The sequence below is a fragment of the Anastrepha obliqua genome, chromosome 2, assembly GCF_027943255.1.
Source record: "Anastrepha obliqua isolate idAnaObli1 chromosome 2, idAnaObli1_1.0, whole genome shotgun sequence".
NCBI classification, from domain to species: domain Eukaryota; kingdom Metazoa; phylum Arthropoda; class Insecta; order Diptera; family Tephritidae; genus Anastrepha; species Anastrepha obliqua.
This window is the reverse complement of record NC_072893.1, coordinates 25063052-25085138: the sequence shown is the minus strand read 5'-3', so window position 1 is coordinate 25085138 and position 22087 is coordinate 25063052. Positions and strand designations below refer to the sequence as shown.

Genomic DNA, 22087 nt, shown 5'->3' with positions numbered 1-22087 from the left:
CAAAGAAGAAGCCAGTTTTTTAGTTAAGGAAAGAAAATTTTGTGTTAAATAAAAAATTTTGAATTTATTAATCACGCAGTGTGTAAGTTGAAAAAAAAAATTATAAATAGAAAATGTTAAATTTATTATAAATATTTCAAACATATTATTATTATTATATATATTTTTTTTATTATATTTTATTTTATTATTATTTCACAAAACATCAAAAAAAAAAACACAAACAAAAAAAAAACCAAAAACATCAACAAAGGAAACGTAGATCTGTATGGTGATAGTGATATCGGCGGCGAGGTCTGCTAAAATCAAGATTTGCTTTATTACAAAATATTTAACTGCTCACTACGCCCAAGGCGAATTCAAAACTATTATCAGAGGTCTTGGCAGAGCACGCGGCCAAACTGGGATTAGGGTGGCAAAGTGAAACATAGAAAGCGTGCAAAGAAGATAATGCTAAAGTTGCTCTAGAACAATCCAGATGTTTTCTTCATCTTCTTGATTGGCGCGATAACCGCTGACTCGATTTTAGCCGAGTTTAACAAAGCGCGCCAGTCGTTTCTTTCTCGTGCTAATCGGTGATAGTTGGACACACCAAATGAACCCAATTTCTTGCTCTTCCTCTGCCACCACCAGCTGGTACCGCATCGAATAATTTCGGAGCCGAAGCGTTTGTATTCATTCGGACGCCATGACCTGGACAATGAAGCCGCTGAGTCTCTATTTGCTGCTCTGAATTTATGTCGTCTTAAACCTCATGCAGCTCCTCGTTTCATCGCCTACGAGGCTCGTATGAACCTCATATGAACTCATATCAACCTGGCGTTAAATCGTAGGAAAATAGAGCAAAACTCGTCTAAAGATGCCAAAAATAGTTACGGTTATGCGATTCAATCAAATGAACTCTCCTTTGTAGGCGAGTGGTAAAGAAATTTTTAAATCGATATTACCATAGTAGCCGATTCTTTTTGAGCAAGCACCGATACACATGGAAGCAACACATTTCCAATTTTAAGCTAGAAAAGAAAGAAACAACTGCATCTAAAATATAGAAATGAAAAAAACACCCATAAACTGAGTAAAAGAGAAAAACTGCCGCAACAAAACTTTGATAATTTCTCTCGAAAATTTGAATTTTGGCCCCAGAAAATGCAAATTTGTACGCAGCGCCATGCTGCATACAAGCGAGCAGAAATGCTAACACAAAGTGAGTGCAAAAAAATGGAGAAAAAGTGGAAATAGAAATTATGGGAAACATAGAAAAGTTCATAACTGTAACACCAACTAACTGGTTTCACACTTGAAAATTGTTTTAAATTTTTTTTATTTTACATGTTTTTTATTTTCATTCGTTTTATTTTTATTTTTTTTTTTTATGTTTGTGTTTATTTTCAAGTTTGCTTTTATTTTTATTTCTTTTTTTTTTAATTTTTAATTTTGCTTTTAGTAAATTTTTTTTTCGCTTTCCTCTCTATGCAAAACAGCCCACTGCAGTGGTATAAAGCGCTTTAGTTGTTGCAACTTCAAAAGTTTTCATTTTCACTGCAATATGAGTGTACACGCATGTGTGTGTGTGCGTGTGCATGGTGAATTGTGGCATTTGAGAGTGGCTTTGGCATGCATGAGTAAGCATATCCGGCCTGGCGTTTGTTGCAATTTCGCATTTCTGCTCTCTCTTCAAAAAGTTTCTGCTTTGAAGGAGTTTCTGCTAAATGGCAATATGTAAATGCTATTGATTGCTGTATATGCCGAAACAATAGTTATGCAACAACAACTCGAAGTTATACAGGATGTCGCATATATAAAATAAAAGCGTCCTGCTCCTCACCACTTGTCGCTTGAACTGGGCTAGCCTTGGCCAAAAGTATTAGGTACCTCATTAATTACTGAAATTTTCGTTTTAAAAAGTGAAGTCATGAACTTTAATTAATAAATCAGTAGGTAGGTAGGTAGGTTAGATGGCAAGAGTACCCCAGGTACACTTCAAGTAGCACTTACGTGCCGTTTTGATACCATAATGTGGACCACAACCTGTGAAAGGATTTAGGGAGGAGAGAAAACCGTCTACAGCCATCCAGTGCTGTTGATGTACTGGAGGAGAGAAAAGGGATCTAGGCTAGAGAATGTCTTCAAGTCATCTCCAAAGGACACGCTAAGGAATCTCAAGCGCCTAGTCGCCAGAGCCAGATATTTGCAGAGAAAGTGTTCCACAGTCTCTTTCTCTGCAGGATCCCCACAGCTTCTGCAATAGGGGTTGTACGGAATTCCGCATGAGTACCGATCACCCAGTGACCAGCGAACACCGTAATGAGTTTGGGAATTGAATGGCGGGGGATTCCCCATCACCTTAAGCGTTCTATTTCTATCGTATTGTGGCCATAGTGTTTTCGAAATAGCACACGATGAGACAGACCTCCATCTGTCTTGCGCTTTTTCTAGAAAGAAATTGTGTAGTTTCCCTTTAACAACGGTCAAGGGGACACCGATGTCAGCTGAAACCGGTTCTGTCGACCCCTTCCTGGCAAGTTCATCGGCAATTTCATTTCCCTCTAAATTCCTGTGCCCAGAAACCCAGATAAGGGAAATATTTCCTACACGTTCGAGACGTTTGAGTTCCTCCTTACAGGAGTTCACCAGAAGAGAGCTGCAATATAGTGAACACAGGGCCTTGATCGAAGCTTGACGATCCGAAAAAATATTAATGTCTCTCTCCCGACAACGATCCCGAAGCATTTTGCATGCTTGCAGGATCGCGAAGACCTCTGCTTGAAAAACGCTGCTTGTTTCCGGCTGTTTAAAGGAGACCGAAATGCCGGCTGATTAAGAGTAAACCCCCGCTACCACTCCAGATTCCATCTTGGATCCGTCAGTGCAAACACAAGTATCTATATCCTAGCACAACCCTCAAAACCCAGTTTGTGGATGGACAGATCAGTCCGAAAAACAGAGAAGGAAGGGGAGATCTGCTTCAAGATGCTATTTTGTCCTACAGGAAGTTGTCTCCAGAGGCAAATCTCTTTCAACCTAATTGCGCTCTGAGCAGCAATGGAATTAACTTGCAGATCCACAAGAAGTAAGTGCAGAATAACGTTGAGCGCAGTAGTTGGGCAAGTTCTACAAGCACCAGTGATACCCACACATGCAGTTCTCTCACACATGCAGTGCATTCTAAAATAGAAGCTTCATAAATCAAAGTTCCCAACCGTTTACAAAACTCATTTAAAAAATTTCAAAAAATTATCATAAAAATGTTCAAATTATAATCAGAATTCTTGGTATGCAGTTTTTTAGCCCATTAAATTTCATTTAGCCCCAAATTGGGGGACACCAGAATTCGTTTTAGAGGTATGCTTCCTTCGGCAAAGTTTCTTATTTTGATCCCTAGAATATGATTTTCACAGAGCAATGGGCGATTTTTTTGCCTCCCCACAAATCGACCCGGCCTAGAATACATAAATGGATCTTATTTAGTATCAAAAGAAAAGAAAAGTGGATGTGGAGCATTCACAAGATGCATTTCATGTGGAGAGATAAACAAGCCAGCGGGAAACAAAAAAAAAATGATCGAAAAAATTAAGTTTAGGGGCGTAATTAAGATCCTGTATAAGCAAGAAAAAACACCACTGATAACTAAAGAACAGATGTCATCTGCCTACGGAATCTCTCGCTCCGGAAGAACAATAACCTGTAAGTGGCATAGTCTAATCAAGCAAAAGTGGAGAGAGTCAATGTAAGGCAGTTAGCATTTAGGCCGGCCGATTAAGGCAAGGCCCTTAGTTAGTGAATACTTTCAAACACTTCTCGAAGATTTACGTTTTGAAAAGAAATAAATCGGAGAAATGTTTATAGTATCATCTATGACCATTTTGAACATCCTCTGTGATTATTTTTCCATGACTTAAAAGCAGATAAAAAGTCTGTTGAACACTGAACACATATCCGAGATTGGGGGCTGGGCGCTTGAGGTTCCTTAGTGTGTCTTTTGGTGATAGCCCTAACCATTTCTCCAGCCTAGATGTCTATTCTCTCCACTACTACATCAACATCACTGAATGACTGTAGATGGTTTTTCTTCCTTTACATATTGCACTTTTTCACAAGTAGTGGTCTACATTATAGTACTCTTGCCATCTAACCTACTTACCTAAGGTCAGCGCAAGACTACTCACACCACTTAGAAGCAACACCGCGGCTAATGTTCTTGGGAGTTTTTGAATCAATGGAGTGGAAAAGAGTTAAATTTATGAATCAAGTGTTTACTATAGGTACAGCTTGGTGTGCTTCACTATGAACTTGAGTCGAAGTAATTCCAGAAAGCAGCGTTTAGGAAATTTAGGGTGACACAATTCGTGGGCAAAATGATGGCCACTGCTGTTTGGGAACAGAAGCCATCTTATGAATCGACTAAAAAGGAACTAAAAGAGTGCCAATATTATAGGGAAATAGTGCGCTATACTTAAAGATAATAATTAGACAACGTCAACAAGGAAAATGAACTCGAGCGGGTGTGCGCCTTTCGTGCGACATTGCGTTCGTTCGCATGGGCTATGTGGGAAAGGCTGTTATGCACAAGTACGGCTGTCATCCAAGTATGAAACACTTAACCTCTCTTCCTATAATCCAGATTTAGCATTTTTGGAGTATTTTTTTTATTTATTTCTTTCTTCTAAAAAATGAAAGAATGAGCTTCGTGCTAAAGTGGCCTATTTCTGTCCATTTCGAAGTCCAATCAACATATTTTTTTATGACATAAATAAACTTTAAGAAATACCTGAGAGGTATATTTAGCTTAAAGAAAAATTTATCAAAAACTAAAAATAATTGAATTTTTAAATTGACACACCTCTCTGTCCATTCTACGCTCTCTTTGAGCTACCCTAGATTTAAAATTTTCAATTCCATTTTTACTTTTATTCCAAATACTTATTTCGTATTTTACCTGTATGCTCGATATCTGTATGTATTAAATTTTGTATCCTTTATATCTCGGTGTATTTATATGTACAAGTAGATAGATTTAGCCTTGCAATAAAATGAACCCAACTTTCAACTTAAGCCAACAATAAATATAAAAAAATATTATAAATTGTAAATCAATGTTGTGTGTATTTGTATTTTGAAACCTAAATGTATTCACGAAATTTAGAAACGACTGCAAAAACCCTAATTAACCTCAATTTAATCCGTAATGACTAATAGAATGCTTAATGTTGTAACAAACAACAACAACAAGAAATTAAATAAAAATCATCGAAACGCAAATTATTTCACAACACCGCCAGGAATTATTAATTTTGTTTTAATTTGCATTTATATATCTTTTTTTTTCATTTAAATTGAACGAAATATGGATTTTCCACTAACAAGACTAAGTTAAACGAATGTCGTGTGCCTTCTATGGTGAGAAACAGCGAAATTTTTCAGTTTTGTTGAACAAGAAGAAAAAATCCGAGTTATTGGAGTGCAAATAGAAAACCACTGATTTTCGAATATTCTTTAAAAAAATGGTTATTCTGTTTTTTCTACTTAAAAATATTATTTACTGCCAGGCATGTCCTACCTCTCTTTGGGCACACGAATTTCGGCTCGAAAAAATCTCTCGAACTGAGTAGATAATTAGCCTTTTTATAGGAAGGATGAGATAAAAGTCGGCAGCAGTAATATCTCGGCTGCACCGGACGGTGGATGGGGTAAAACTTTCCATGCCATGAACTCACCAAATTTGTAACCCCTTTATAGGAAGGAAATTAAAGAACGAGATAAAAGTTGCCAGGACAATAATTGGCCATTAAACGGTGGGTGGAGGGGTAAAACGTCCTATGTCACGAACTGAGAATCCAAAGTTCTCTTAAAAATTTTTTTTTCGCCATACCTAACGAGCAAACCTGGTATCTATCATCCTTGAAATAATTGGGCTGCTTAAAACGAAAGGTGGGGTAAAACGTCCCATCTCACGAACTGAGTTAATTCTTAGCCTCTTCATAGAAAGGACATTGAAGAAAGCGGTAAAAGTCGGCAAGAGCAATATCTCGGCTGCAAACGGTGGGTGGGGTAAAACGTGTCAGTGTCGTCAGTTAGATTTGAAGGACCTGAGCAACATATGACCGAACATGGTCAAGCTGGAAAATAACTTAGTCGCTTTTTCCGCGTATTATTGAAACATTCCCTTCAAAGCTCAGCTGAAACCCATTAGTTCTTGGCTCGATAGCGAACCCCAGGCTTGAAGAATTCAGATTATTCCATCTGTTCCCTTGATGTGCTGCTTCCACTGTGACCTTAGTAATCGTAGTCTGTGTCTGGCAGAAGCTTGACAGCAGTACTGTTGTGTGATCTACTGTTGGATGCTCCGTGTCACAGAGCGAACACTGGCCAAAATATGCTACATTACGCCCAAACTTGTTCTCTACTCTGGCCAGTCGTCTACTCTGGTTTGTGATTTGGTTTGTTTTATCTTCCAAATACGTTCAGTAATTCTAGATCTCCTTATTCCAACTCGATAGGGGTCGTGTCGCAGATATCTAGAATCTTTTCGGCGGAGTACCTGCACATGATTCTGGAACAGAGTAGTGTTTCAGAAAATAAGAAAGCAGTCGAATGCACGAGAAGAGGGTCAGAGACAAAACTTGAGGGGGGAATAAGTCCAAGCATACAAGTCGCGCTGTTGTCCTCCGGTTTTCACAAAGCACAGAGCAAAATGTTGGAGTTTTACTTTTACTTGGACAGCACTCGTGAACGTTGTTGCATTAGGAGTTTAGTGCGTTTCTAAAGAAATTGAGTTAAAAACGGGTTCTGGGTGTCAGGTCCGGAACCCACATGACGATTGCCGTAGGAGTTGTAGAGATGAGCAAATGGGGGAGAGTCCATTCAGCACTTGCTTTCTTCACTTTCCATTACGCCACTCTTGGATAAGTGCGCTTCAGACTGCTCTTGAATCACTGCTTGGAAGATCTGTATAGCTTAAGAGCAGTCTCTTTAGAGCTTCTAATTGGATGTAATAAAATATCAGTGTTGGCATGAAACTTCGTGGTCGCCGCCCTCGAATGGGTTTATGTGGTTTACTACTACTGCCCGGTTTCGAAATCACTGTAGGCATGAAACCCGAGAATGATAGAAAATGTTTTTTTTTTCGAATAGTGCGTGCACCTCAACAGTCAATGCCAAGCCTTCGTGTGTATTTTTGTCCCTTCATTTGTGAAAAACATCAAGAGGTATACCACAAATAAGGGTATGAGCTCGGCCAAACTCACAGCACGAAGACTAAGTGTAGCTTAGAGTAACCTAACTTTACGTTACAGTGATCCCATAGCCGGAAGGAACTGCTGGCAATCACCTCTTCAGAGTGAAAGCCTCCGCCTACGTGTTCATTAAGCTGGAAACCATCAGTATAGATACTGACTCCACTTCTATTGTCCATTACCCCAATGACCCAAGCTGACAGTCCTGGCTATCAGCTATAACACAGTACTTTACAATCTGCTCTGGGTACCGTAGAAGGTAACTGCAAAGCAGACGAACTAGCGACGTTGATTACAACTATACTGATCCAATCAGATAAAACAAACATAGCTATAACTCTTACAACTTGTAAGCTACTAATAGATAGACAAATCATCCAATCTGCCAACAAGTAGGGGCCAGAATGGAATATGGGTCGCTCGAACCGACTTAACAGAAAGGATGTAAGAAATATTTTGGGGTTCTAACAGAGTCTCTTGATACCGATTGCTGCAGAAACTGTAACGACATTGAAGAAGAAGAAGTGACTCTAGAACACTTTCTATGCGCGTGCAGGGGTCTGGGTAGAAGAAGGTACAATATTCGAGGAAAGAGGCAGAAGTAGCCAATTTAAAACTAACAAAGATTGTTAGAGATATTAAAGCCAGAGGTTGGTTCAATGAGGGCAGTGTAGAGTGAGGAAGGGAAAACATCCCTGGTGGTATCACAATGGACCTACAGCAGGCTTAGATGCGTCAAGTGGCAACCCAACCTTTCTGTTGTTCGGTGGTTGCATAAAACTGTAGGCCACTCGGTTTGAAGTATTTGTTAAGCAATGAAATAATACATGATATTCTGTGAAGTATCTGCCATTGGAAGCTACAACTTTACTCCATCTTTCAGGCAGCATACCTATGTATTCCTCTGACGAAAAATTCGAGTTCTTTTGACTTGATCCATTCATTCAGCCAGTTTGCAATGCTCTTGTAAGAAGTGAAAAGCTCTCCAATAAGGGCTGACTGCATTGATCGGAACAGATGGTAATCCGAAGGTGCAATGTCTGGGTAATACGGCGGGTGGGGTAAGATTTCCCAATTCAGTCCCTCTAAATATTTCTGGACCGATTTGGCAACGTGTGGTGTTGTCATGCAGAAAAATCAGTTTGTCATGGCTACCGTCTACCGTCCCATTCCGACCGCTTTTCTGTCAGAGCTCGAGTCAAACGCATTAGCTGCAGTTGGTAACATTCCCGAGTAATGGTTTCAGATGGTTTAAGGAGTTCATAATAGATGACACCCTTCTGATGCCACCAGATGTCGATGGACCTGGCAGGCTCCAACATTTTCGACGCTTAAGGTTATCATAATAGATCCATTTTTCATCGCCAGTGACGATGCGATGCAGAAAACCTTGTCTTTTCTGCCGTTCAAGAAGCAGCTCACACGTCGCCAAACGTCTCTCGATATCCCTCTCCTTCAATTGATGTGGCACCCAGTTACCTGCTTTATGGACCATTCCCAATGATGAAGCCTGACTTCCCGCAAATGCTGTTTTTTCGGGACGAACGTAGACATTTTTGACGTCAGATAAGACAGGATCTTTACGCTTCAAATGAATGTCAGATACTGCGATCGAGACCTCACATATACACCTTCAAATCACCAGTATTTTACTAGAGTGAGCACAAAAATAGTATCAGCTGCTGACAGGTCTTTTACGAGGGCGGAAACTTATTCCCATACCCAATACAATATCAAAGATGGCTGCTGTTGGCGCCACTTAACGCAAAACTCAGGTTTTCTATTTGAGCGCCCAATACTTTAAACAAAAAAAATTTTTTTCTACAAGTTCCTACTCATTTTTTACGCTAAAGCCATTTTAAAATAATTCTCTTTTTTTTCTTTTTTCTATTTTTTTGATTTCTTGTTTCTTTGCCTCACCAAGGACTACACGAACCCAACCTTTCCGTATGCTCTATCCCAACTCACTGATTGTGTCCTTTGTGTATCTAATTATGTGTGTCTGAATGTTTTGCCTGTCTGCACTAAGCATCTATGTGGATATGAGAAAAAATAAATATATATCAAATAATCTCAATGTACTCGTAATATCTAAATGTGTCACTAGCTTGATTTTCTACACATATCTGCTATATATGTATGTGTGTATGCTTGTATGTGACCGTATCTATCTCCATCTATCAAAATCAAATTTAATTTCTCTAATTCTTTCTTCTTCTCTTCTCTTCTCTTCTCAACTCGTTGACGCCTGCAGCCTTTGTTACTACCAACACCAGATCATCCAAATATGAATGGCTACAGTCGCAAGTCACCATCAAAGCGTCGCTATGAGGGCTCGAAGTATCCGGGTAAGTGCACTACAATATAACTGTATTGGAGCGGAAGTTTTCTAGTTTCCGGCATGGCTTTGACTAGCTTACTAACCAACCGACTAGCTGGCTGATAGCTGCTGGCTTCTGGCTGTTGGCTGGTTCGCTTGGCTGTTGGCTGGTTCGCTTGACTGTTGCTTGGTTGGCTAGGGTGGGAGCTGTGTAGGACTCTCAGAATTGCATTTTTTATTTATTTTTGAAAGCGATGATTTTGTCTACTTCCGCTTTAGGGGTAATTAATTTGCTTTTATATCCAACTCACTATTTTTTATTATTTATTTATTTGTGTTGGATGTGTTTTTTTGTTTTTTTTTTTGTAGTGTTGCCGAAGAAGAAGCCGCGTACGGGCAAGGAGCGTGTACCACAACCGAAGAATACCGTCGCCATGCTGAATGAGCTGCGTCATGGCTTGGTGTATAAATTGGAGTCGCAAACTGGGCCGGTGCATGCCCCGCTGTTCACCATTTCCGTTGAGGTGAGTGGCTGCATATTTTGTATTTTTAGTGGATTTTTTGTTGTTGTTGTTGTTTTTTTTTTCAAAGTATTATTTCTTTCTGAGTACTTTTTACCATTAATCTTCCATTGCCACACAGTTTCGGGCTTCAAATATTTTTTTTTTATTTTTTATTCTCTTCGTTCATGCTTTTGTCGTTGGCACGGAAATGTTTCAATTTTAATGGAATTTGCATGATCGCATTTTGGAGTGTTGCAGCGATCCATTGCTGTGGATTGGGGTGAAATAGGCAGGGTGGGTGCGTGTTTGTGGCTGGGTGTGGGCTGCGATAACTGAAATTGTTGCTACTTCGTTTTTTACTGAATAAGTGAGGTTTTTTAGAACGTTCAGTGCATGCGTTTGGGGGCGTGTGTGTGTGTGTGAGTGAGTTTTGCATTTTTTTTATCTGCTGTGTCTTCAATTCTCTCACTTTTTTGGCTGTGTGTGCTTTTTTTTTGTTATTTTTATTTTGCTCTAATTTTTTATTCATTTTTCAACTTTTCTTTCCATTTTGAAATAGTTTGGAATCGCTGCACGGAGGTTAAGCGAGTGTTTTTTTATGTTTCCGTTCCTTTTTGCCATTTTCCTTTATTTCTTTACCGAACGAAAGCAATTCCAAATTAGTTTATGCGATGCTGAAAAGCCCAATTATTTTTATTTAATGGTTTACGAATTTTCACAAACTCTGTAACAAAGTTTTTTGTTCAGCCAGTTTATTAATAAAATGCGTGTGTGGAAGGATTCACCAGTTTTGGCTGCTTCTGTCTAGTCAGTTGTTTACAGTGAGGGTCTTAAGTGATTATTTTGCCTGATAGCAGCAGTTTATGATGAGTGATGCTCTTTCAAAATTCCTTCTGATGATACGAAACACACATCAAAGTCTTCTTTTCTCTAAATCCGGGCAAGGTTATCCATTTGGGCTGACTCTCCGCGATTTAAGCACGAACTTTTTACGCCTTTTTTCACGCAAGTATATGCCGCTTTTTGCATCCTCAGCTACCATCAGTTAAGTAGGCTCTTGACTGGGCAACCATTTAACCTAAACTTTAATCTATCATCCGCTTCTCGACATATGGTTGCTATTGTTACATTGCAACAAAGAATCTCATACTTCAATTCGACGCATTCGATTTTTTTTGCGTCATTTCGTGTAACTCCCACACATCGAAGTTTTCGTCAGATCAGCCTTAAGCAAATGGTTCTGCACAGTCTTCTAGCGAATCTTCCGTTCCTAGACAATAGAATAAGTGCTCCAGTGAAATTCCGACTCCACGATTTTCATGGCTCACATAAAAGAAATATGCCGTTAAAAAAATCCAAAAAGCTTTTGGGCTTTCTTCTATATTGCCCTAATAAAGTATTGGCCTGTGTTTTTAAGTCATTGCGTACTCAAAACGACAGTTGCCCTTTGTAAAATGTAGATTAGTTATATACCCATTGTGGGCAGCTTATTTTTGACCTGTTGAATCAGACAATTCAAACTTTTTCTGTGCATGTCACTGTTTTCCCTGTTTCAAACTGTTCTCAATGATAAGGCTCACTTTGAGCTCAATGGCTTCGAAAGCAAGTAAAATTTTCACTTTTAAAACAGTTTTGGTTCTTAAGTGACCTAACAACATTTGACGCCCACGAATAATGCACTAATTCCGATGGTTCGTTTACCGATTGTAAAGCGAAGAAGCCGAGTTGCCGTCAGGTGGCGTCTTCCCAAAACCGTTAGCTTATTTTTGCGACAAATGTGACGTTGGGCACCTTAATAATACAAGGCAAACAAATAAAAGGAAGGGTTGCAAAACACGTTTCCATAGCTGTTATAACCTCAACATTTGATGAAAAACGTTTTAGACGCATGCATTTTTTTAGGTCTGGAAACAGCTGCAAGTCACTAGGAGCCAAATGTGATGGATGCTTCAACAATTCGAACTTTAATTCATGGAGTTTAGCCATTGGCAAAATGCTCCTGTGACACGGCCTTCATTGTCCTGATGAAAGAGATTGTTTTTTCTTCAGGAAACTGGGTATTTTTTATGAATTTTTTCCTTTAGCTGACCTAAAAGGTTACAAAAATATTCAGTAAGTATTGTTTTTAAAGTTTGCAAGTATTCCACAAACAAAATTTCTTTCGTTTTTCCAGTTTGCAAGTAATCCACAAACAAAATTCCTTTCACTTCCCAAAAAACTGATGCCAAACTGATCGGCCTTTTTGGCTGATTTCTGAACACGAACTCGTTTCGGAGTCGAAAAACCAGTTTCACACTACTCTTTAGCCTTTTGTTTTGATTTTGGATGAATGTGATAGACCCAAGTCTCAACCCCATTGATGAATCGACGCACAAAATCCACTTTATTCTTTCGAAAACGCTCTAAATGTTGCTGAGAAAATCGCATTCGAATGTCTTTTTTTTCAGGATGACGCCCGTGTATAGGGAACTCTCATGAGTACTGCTACACCGGCATAGCAGTATGCACGACTTTTAGCCTCACAGCTACACCTACGTATTAAACACCTCTCCACTATCTGCCACTCTCCCCACAGAACTGTCCAAAAAGGAATTACCTCACGGGGCTGGTTAGCTCATATGCTGCTAGTTATTTCGTCTACGAACTTCCGCGCGTCTTAGATCATTATGGATATATTTTGCGTGCGCGCAGATTCGCTTCCTTAGCTTATCACTCGACTTTAGCATAAAATCTATAATATTTTCTCCGTTTAATATACCACAAGTTTTGGGAGCATAGCGTGGGCATTAGAACAAGACGTGAACAGCGTCTTTTTCCCTCTCCTTGCAGATTGGGCAGTTTGGTGAACTATCATGGCCGAAACTATGAATTTTCGAAACACCCCGTGCCCTGAAAGGAATTGGCTTAAATTGAAGTTTGTTTCCCCATGGCTCCTTTCGAACCACGTCCTAAGAATAGGTATTAGCCCATGCGTCCATCTACCTTTCGGTGAACTGTTCCACCGGTCTTGCCAGTGGGCGATCAAACGACGCCTTTCTTCTTCTGCAATAGTTTTACGACTTGCTCTACCGTCGGGCTCGGATAGCCTTAAATATACTATCTGCATTTCTTTCGCCAAAATGTCTACGGGGACTAGTTCTGCTATAACGAAGGAAGCATCGTCCGAAATTGTGCTGAAGCCGCAGATAGTTCGCAAAGTGCTTAGCCGATAAACGGCTATCAGTTTTTTTGTGTAGCTATTTATTTTCAGTGCGTCAGCCCAGATAGGTGCGGAATACAAAAGAACCGAGCTGCCTACCCTGCTATAAAGTATTCTTTTGTTGTGGCTAGATCCGAAATTGTTTGGCATGATTCGCGACAGGCAGGACTGTACACTCGATGCCTTCTTCACAGCGTATTCCAATAGCGGGATTTTAAACTAATGGTTACAGACCCAACTTTTACATTTATAGTTTCTACCATCTTCCTTCTGCTTATTAGAACTATGATACATCGGCCTTATGCTCAGCTAATTCCAGCTTCATAGACCTTAGCCAAGTCTTGATCCTGCTTACTGATGCGCTGGCGATCTTCTCAATTTCGTGGATATGTTTTGCTACCATTACCACCGCGATGTCATCCGCGAATCCAATGACTTTAGTTCTAGGGGGCATATCCAGTCTTGGAACCACGTCATACATTAGGTTCCATAGCAGTGGACCCAGAACTGATCCTTGAGGAACCCCTGAGGATCCGATATACTCCTCAACGCTTTTGTCCGCATTAGACCAACCCTAGTGGGCTGGTGGAAAGTGGGTAAATAAGTGTTTGTGTGTTGGTTTCATACTGCTTATATTTTTGTTGGCAGAGTATTTCATTGAATTTTATTATTTTCAGTACCTGTCAATGCTATATATAAAACTTTTAAGGTACAATAAAAGCATTTAACAATAAATTCACACACTGGCTGAAAACAGTTCGATGTGTTTGAGTGTCAATTTATTCAGCACGCCAGCCACAAATGAGCGATGTATATGACCATAAAACGAGTTAGAGTGCATGCGTTATATACAGGGTGTCCCATATGCAATTATCTCTTTTTATGGAATATGGAATATATAGATTAGGGTGCCTCATTAAAAAAATTGCTATTTTTTCCACCGGAATCATAAAATTTATAAAATTTTAAGGTTTTAAACAAAGCTTGGGAAAATATTAAGATTTAGGTGAACTGGTGCGATTTGAAAGCACCCCAAAAGTCGAGTTTTTATCAATAAAATTAGTTAGGTTAGGTTAGGTTAGGTTAATATGGTTGCCCAGGGAGTGGGCACACTTGGACGAAAGAGATTCGTCCTTTGTGATACCATTGTCAAGGAAGTGAGGAGAGGGGAAGGACCGATGAGGTGCAGGGAGAGGGCGGGGAAAGGTGGTGATGGGAAGGTTAGGAGCGTGTGGAATTATGAACGATGACTATGTTTGCGTCAACCGCTTAATGCTGCTGATGAAACTCATCAGATTTTTAATGTCAGCGCCAGCTGTCTCAGCAGGCGTGGCAAAGAAATAAGAGCCAAGATGCCTGAATCTTAGCCCCGCCAGGGCAGGGCAGCTAAGGAGAAGGTGCTGAGATGATTCCACCTCATCCTCCATACATCCAGCACAGAAAGGATTCGAGATGATTCCAAGTCTCACAGCATGCATTCCTCGCGCATTGTGTCCTGTGAGGAAGCCCACTAGATTGGAGAGCTGATATTTTGTCAGCCTCAGAAGCTCACCCGAGCGCCTTCGGTCCACACGTGGCCAGAAGGATTTCGCGACCTTGCACGTTTGTGCATTTTCCCAGCACTCGCTGAGTTTGCGCGATGCCCATCTTTCCAGGAGCAGACCGCAGGTAGTCAGGGGGATTCCAATTTTCTCCCTCCGCGGGGAAATCACCTCACATGTCCCTTGTCTGGCCAGCTCATCTGCCTCACAGTTTCCCGCAATGTCGCTGTGACCGGGAACCCAGATGAGGCTTATATCAAAGAATTCGGACGCAGTCGAAAGCGAGATCAAGCATTCCTTGACCAATTCCGAATGCACCGTCATAGACCCGAGGGCCCTTATTGCCGCTTGGCTATCGGAGAAAATATTTACCTTCTTGACTGTTAGTACACATTTGAGCAGCCAATCAGCTGCCTCCTTGATTGCGGCTACCTCTGCCTGGAACACACTGCAGTGGTCCGGTAACCTGAATTTTAGTCTGACGGGGAGCCCTTCGCAGAAGACTCCTCCGCCAACCTTTCCTTCCAACTTCGATCCATCCGTGAATAAGTTCACCAAGCCCTGCCCCCAAGTGTAGCCCCCCGTCCACTCTTCCCTTGACGGGATGTGAGTAGTGAATGTTCCGGTTGGACTAAATGAGGGTATACACTGGTCTGTTGACAGAGGGATGAACTCAAAGTTTCTAAGGATGCTTGAGTGCCCATAAGGGAGATTGAGCTTATAGCTCCAGCCCCTCAGTCTGATTGCGGTACGTGTAGCGGCAGTTCTGCCTGCGATATCTACGGGTACCACATTTAACATTGCGTTGAGCGCCAGAGTAGGAGTCGTTCGAAGCGCCCCACTGATTCCAATGAGTGCCGACCTCTGAACTCTTTCCAGCTTCTTCACCAATGTCGTCTTCTCTAGTGAGTTCCACCAGACTATGACTCCATATAACAGGATAGGCTTTACAATGGTATTATACAGCCAGAAAACAACTCTAGGCGAGAGGCCCCATCTTTTGCCAATTGCGCCCTTGCACCCATACAAGGCGATTGTTGCCTTCCTCACCCTTTCCTCAATATTGGGCTTCCATGTAAGCTTGCTGTCAAGGATAATACCAAGGTACTTCACCCTGTCAGAAAGCGTCAGAGGAGCGCCCCCTAGTGAGGGAAGTTGAGCTCTGGGTATTTTATATTTCCTCGTAAATAGGACGAGCTCCGTCTTAAGAGGATTCACCGACAGGCCACAATCCGTTGCCCATCTAACAACTGTATTCAGATATCCCTGCATCAAGTTGTACAGAGTATCCAAAAATTTTCCTTTAACAATTAGTGCCACGTCATCCGCGTAGGCAACTACCCTGCAGCCTCCTTTCACCAGCTCCTCCAACAGATCATTTAGAACAACCACCCAGAGGAATGGTGAGAGAACCCCACCTTGCGGAGTGCCTCTACTCACCTGCCGGTGGATGGAGATACCGCCCCACTCTGCCGTGACAGTTCTGTCGCTAAGCATTTTGTGGATAAGTCTTATAAGGTCGGTTTCGACCCCTAGTTTACCTAGAGACCTGGTAATTGCCTCCGGAAGGACGTTGTTAAAAGCCCCCTCAATGTCGAGGAAGGCGCCTACCGCAAGCTCCTTCTGAAGAAGAGACTCTTCGATTTCTTCCACGATTGTATGTAGGGCAGATTCCACCGATCTACCCTTGCAATAAGCATGTTGAGTATGCGACAGTCGACCCCGAGGAATTCCGCTTCTTATGTGCAGGTCAATCAGTCTCTCAAGGGTTTTCAGTAAGAAAGATGAGAGACTAATTGGTCTGAAGTCCTTAGGGGAGACGTGCGAGCTCTTACCTGCCTTGGGTATAAAGACAACCCTCACGGCCCTCCATGATCTTGGTATATAGCCCCTGGCTACGCAGCTCGCATAGATGGGGCTCAACCAACGGCATGATACCTCCACAGATTTCTGTAGTTGGGCAGGGATGATGCCGTCAGGACCAGGAGACTTGAAGGGCCTAAAGGAGTCAATGGCCCAAGCCAGGCGACGCTTATCCAGCAACCAGCCTCGGTCCGGAATGCAAGTTGAAGTGCTATCCAGGTCGGTGCTGCTAGGTGCTGGGCTCGTCGGAAAATGGGCGTCGAGAAGTAACTTCAGTGACTCCTCGCCGCTCATCGCCCAACGCCCCGATTCGTCTCGTAGGTACCCCAAGGGAGCGGAACTCTTCGTGAGTACTCGTCTAAACCTGGAGGACTCATGGCAGCCCTCTACGCTTTCGCAGAAGCTTCTCCAGGAGTCCTTCTTAGCCTTCCTAATTTCGGACTTGTATATTCCTAGCCCTGCTTTATACAGTTCCCATCCCGAGGGAGACCTAATTCTTTTAGCCCTGTTAAAAAGGCGTCTGCATGAGGCCCTAAGCTCAGATAGCTCCGTTGTCCACCAGGGCGGTTTTTCCTTCCTGGGAAAAACTGTTATTGGACAAGAAGTTTCCAAGGCCGTGTTGCAGGCTGAGGTGAAAGTTTCCACCAGTTCGTCGATCGTTTCTTCCGATAGATCTAGATTTCCTCCCGGTGCCTTGGGGAGTAAGCCCAGCAAATTTCTACAATATGCATCCCAGTCCGTCCTCCTCAGGTTCCTGTAGGGGGATCTTATTGGACGAACTTGAGTGAGAGAGAACTGAATGTACCTATGGTCCGAGAAGGAATGAGTGTTTAGCACCCTCCAATCGGAGATTCGGTTTATCAGTGAGGAAGAAGCCAGAGTAAGGTCAAGCACCTCTTCTCTGGCTGCGGTAATAAAAGTAGGGTCCTTACCCCTGTTACATATAAACAAGTCCTCGTTTAAAATATAATCAAAAAGTGACTCACCTCGTGCATTGATGTTGGAACTTCCCCAGCAGGTGTGATGGGAGTTCGCGTCAGTGCCTATGATAACGCCGATTTTCCTGCGTTTTGCTTCAGCCAGGGGTTCCCTTAGCAGCGCCGGAGGTGGTTCCACCTCGTCGTCGTGTGCCATATATACGGACATCAGCCATAGCTTTCCAGCCGGGCCCTCCAGACTCACCGTCACAATGTCTTCATTGCTGAAATTAGGCAAAATAAATGCGTTAAGTTCCCTCCTGATGAGTATACAGGATCTTGGTTTACCTGTCCTGCTATACGCCACCAGTTTGTAGCTTTTCGTCCTGAGCCCAGAAATGCCGTTGCTGCTCAGCCACGGCTCCTGAATCAGGACTATATCAGCTCCACCTTGCTCAAGGTGGATAAGTAGGTTGGCGGACGCCGCCTTAGAGTGCTGGAGATTTATCTGAAGAATATTCATCCTCCAGGATCCTCTCCATCACTTCCAGGACGGTGTCCTCGCTCTCCGAGGCCAGAAGCCTCTCCTCCTCCGCCCTGTCGAAGAACGACCCGATGCTTATGACGGACCCCGGTAAAGAGCGGACGTCATCAGCATTGTCACCCTCCGACGTGACGGAATCTACCTCCATGTCCACAGGAGCTTCCTCTACTGTGGGCCTTGGTTCTCCCAGCACTTCCGGATGTGCGGGGGCATCTCCTCTGGCATCGGTTTGGTAGACCTTAAGGACTACCTTCTCGAAGCCATAGTTGATGACCCCCTTTGCTTCAGCAAGAGGACTGAGAGACTCTGCATTCAGCAGAATCAGCGCTTGCCGATAGGCTCCCTCAGTCTTCTCCACCTTAACCACCCTCCAGTTATGCGTTGGAAGTTTGGGGTTACAGTAGCGGAGGATTTCCTCCATCTCCTTCGAAGCAGAGGGTTCGGAGGGGAGCCAGACACGTGCTCGCGGACGCACAGGTAGATCCCTTCTGTCCACTACCTTCAGCTTGGCTCCCTCCCATACCTCTCCCACCAAGGCTACTGCCGCCCTGTACATCGAGGCTGACCGTTCGTCAGCGCAGACGATTCTCTTGTAGGAACCGTAGTGCCATCCGGCACTTTCGCAGCTTGGAGGTGGTCCAGGGTTTTCCCTCACCACCCTCATGAATACGGCAGAGATGGCGGACGCTACCCTCTTCCACTCCTCCCTAGAGATAGCGCCGTCTTCTCTACCGCTGTCCATCACCCCGAGAATGATGGAGCCCGCCTGCTTAGCGACTTCGCTAAACGATTTTGGTGGGCCACCACCAATCTTGGGTCTCTTCTCTTGGGAGACATCCTCCTCCTGGGAGCGCTGCCTTTTCACTCCCGGGCCCGGGTGTGGAGCGCTCGCTTCCACTCCCTTTCCGCTGCCCTCCTCTGCTCCTCTGACCACCTTCCTGGCCCACTCGAGCGTCTGAGAATGCCTCTCAGATAACTGAGGGTCATTCTGGCCACCGTAGCGCTCCAGGATCCTGGTAGCCATACGAAGGTCAGAGAAGGACCGCTTACTCTGTCCTGGCTGCCGTTTAGGCTTAACGGAGGGTCCTCGAAGAGATACCCCCGAAGTCCCCGGAAAGCTAGGTGAGAGTCCTTTGCTGGTGCTGGCTACCCCATCCAGCGCCACTGCTCCAGGAGTCACAGACGGTTCCGTCTGTGATCCGCTACCTATTAAAGGTGGGTTCCCACCTTTAACCCCCGAATTTATGGGGAAAGTCGGAACCGACTTGGTCACTGCCCCACTCGTCGATTCCGACGACTTACCCCCACTGGAGACTACCCCCCGGGGCGTGGGTTTTTTGGGAGGTGATTTCCCTCCTCCGGTCCTGAGAGAGGGGGTTTTGGGGTTCGGCTCCGAACTCCCGCTACCCCCTGAAGCTTTCTGCAGGGCTATTGTGTTGTTATTGTTTGTTGTTGTTGTGTTTTTGTTTTTGTTATTGTTATTGTTCATTGTTGTTGTTGTTGGGTCCCCACTCGAAGCCGCTATCCAAACCCGTAGTGTGTAGTCGTCCTTAAATGGTCCCATGGTTGTCTGTGCCATAGCAGGGAGGCCATGCGAGGGTTGACGCATGTCCTTATGGGGCATGCGTTCAGAGCCAGACCGGACACAAAGACGGGAGTCGTCTCAACCGCACCTACACCGCCAACCCAATGGCTACGGATTTGGAACGTACTCCGAGGCCTGCCAGGGTTTTAACGGGACGGGGGCAGTCGCGTCATTAGCCCATCAGCCATTTCTGCTGAGTTTCACCTCAGCATACTCAGGTGACAGAATGCCGCGACTACCAGCACAGGGGTCAGAAAAAGTCGAAAAAGTAGTGAAAAGAATTGTCCAATTCCGAAAAAGCGAGGGGGGGTCGTCATCGTTCAGGAGGCCGTTGAGGCCGCAGATCATTTAGCGCTACCCAGGGTGCACCACGCGGAGCCGATCTGCTCTACACCCCATAAAATTAGTTAAAAGGAGTAAAAAAAATTCAGAAAATAAATAAATGAGTTAAAATTTTTAAAAGGTCTGCTTAAAAATCTTTGAAAATTGTGTTAATGGCATAAAAATATTGAGATTTCTGCTGCTTTTTTGAAATTTGTTTAAGGAAAAACTTGGGAAAATTTGGAGTAAGTAGCCAAATTTTACTGATTTTAATTTAGTAAGATAAGATGGAAAAGGTATTTTTCACCCCTTTTATTTCTTGGAAAATTAAACTATGTGCGTCCAAAAAAGAAGAAAAACTTAAAAAAAAGTAAAAAGTAGCTTTTATCATTGGAGGTATTTCTTTTCATAACAATTTTTTTTAAAACCTAATTTTCTTAACAAAAAAAACTCGATTTGAGTCCAAAAAAAAACACCAAAAAACCCCCTGATAAAAAATAATTCTTATTCTTATTCATTCATCATTTGAGGTAAGTTTTTTTTAGAAAAAATGTTTTTGAAACCTATTTTTATCAATAAAAAAACCCGATTTGCGCCAAAAACAAAACCCAAAAAACTCCCTGATAAAAGATAACTCTTCTATTAATTCATCATTTGAGGTCATGTTTTAAAAAAACAAATTAAAAAACAAAAAAAATTCGAAGCAAAAAAACATAAAAACTTCCATCATTTGAAGTAATTTTTTTATAAAAATGTTTTTCAAAATAAATTTTATTAAAAGCAAAAAATCGATTTGGGCCACCACAAAAAAAAAACAATAAAAAAAAACACCCTGATAAAAAATAACTCATCTATCCATTCATCATTTGAGGTAATGTTTTAAAAATCAATTTTATTTAAAAAAAGTCCAAAAAAAAACACCGGAAAAACTCCCTGATAAAGCAAACTCTGCTATCATCTGATTTATTTATAAAAATGTTTTGAAACATAAATTTTATAAAAAAAAAAATTTGAAAATCGATAAAAAATAGTCCCAATTTTTTTTAGTTCATAGAAAATGATGCCCCCTAATGAACGTAAATTGAGTGACACCCTGCACGTGCAGTGAGCTCCAAAAGTAGGTAAATTAGTAGATATTCAGTGTGCCAAAAAACAAATAAAACGCCAGCTTTTTTGACAAGTTTTTTCGCTGCTTTTTCGTACATACTGGAGTTGGTTTTTATATGACAGAAAAAGCTTAGCACAGTTAACAAAACCAGAAACCAAAACAACAAAAAAAAATTTGCCAGAAATCAACGTTATTTTGCAGTCACTTGAAACATCCACTTTGTTATACCTCAACTCAATGGGCTATAAAAGTTCATACCCACAAAAATTCTAAAAACTCCACTTAAAATACTTAAAATTTCAGAATTATGTTGAAAGTTTGCAAAATGTTGTACAAAGCTGAAATTTTGCTTAATGTGGTGTTTTTTTTTTGCATGGTTTTTTGTTGGTTTTGGTTTTTGAATTTTTGACAAAACACAAAAAAAACAGGTACCTCGTCTTTTCTTCGATACAAAGAGCATGCTCGATATTTATTATATGGCAGAAAAAGCCTAGAACCGTCACCAAAACAAAAATATTTCCAAAAATCAACAGCATTTCGTAGTCACTTGATTCTTACACTTTTTTATACCAGAACTCAATGGACTATAAAAGAACATGCCCATCAAAATTCTGTTTATAAAGTTGAAAGTTTCGATGACATTTGAAAAAAAAAATTGGAAAAAAAATTTAAACTCTACTTATCTAGCTTTTGTTGTAGTGTGAACTGAATATCTATAAATAAATAGTGTTCCATGTATAATATAAGTTTGCCACAGGGTGTGCGATATATGAGAAAAAATCATAGGGGTATACTACGTAAAGATAAAAGGATTGCGTGCTCGCTGACCACAAACAATGTTGACTAGCCGCAATCCATAAGAAAAAAAGATATATATATATATATATATATATATATATATATATATATATGCATGGAGATATATACATATGCATTTACGAACATATGTTAAGC

General features: G+C 41.8%; 1 protein-coding gene across 1 annotated transcript in view; it reads left to right on the top strand.

Annotated features, from left to right (window-relative positions):
• Positions 1-22087, top strand: part of LOC129238055 (uncharacterized) — a 125848-nt gene that overhangs the window by 15620 nt on the left and 88141 nt on the right. The window contains exons 2-3 of the mRNA XM_054873096.1: positions 9487-9580; positions 9922-10076. Of these exons, the coding sequence (XP_054729071.1) occupies positions 9487-9580; positions 9922-10076 (249 nt within the window). The remainder of the gene's footprint in view (positions 1-9486; positions 9581-9921; positions 10077-22087) is intronic.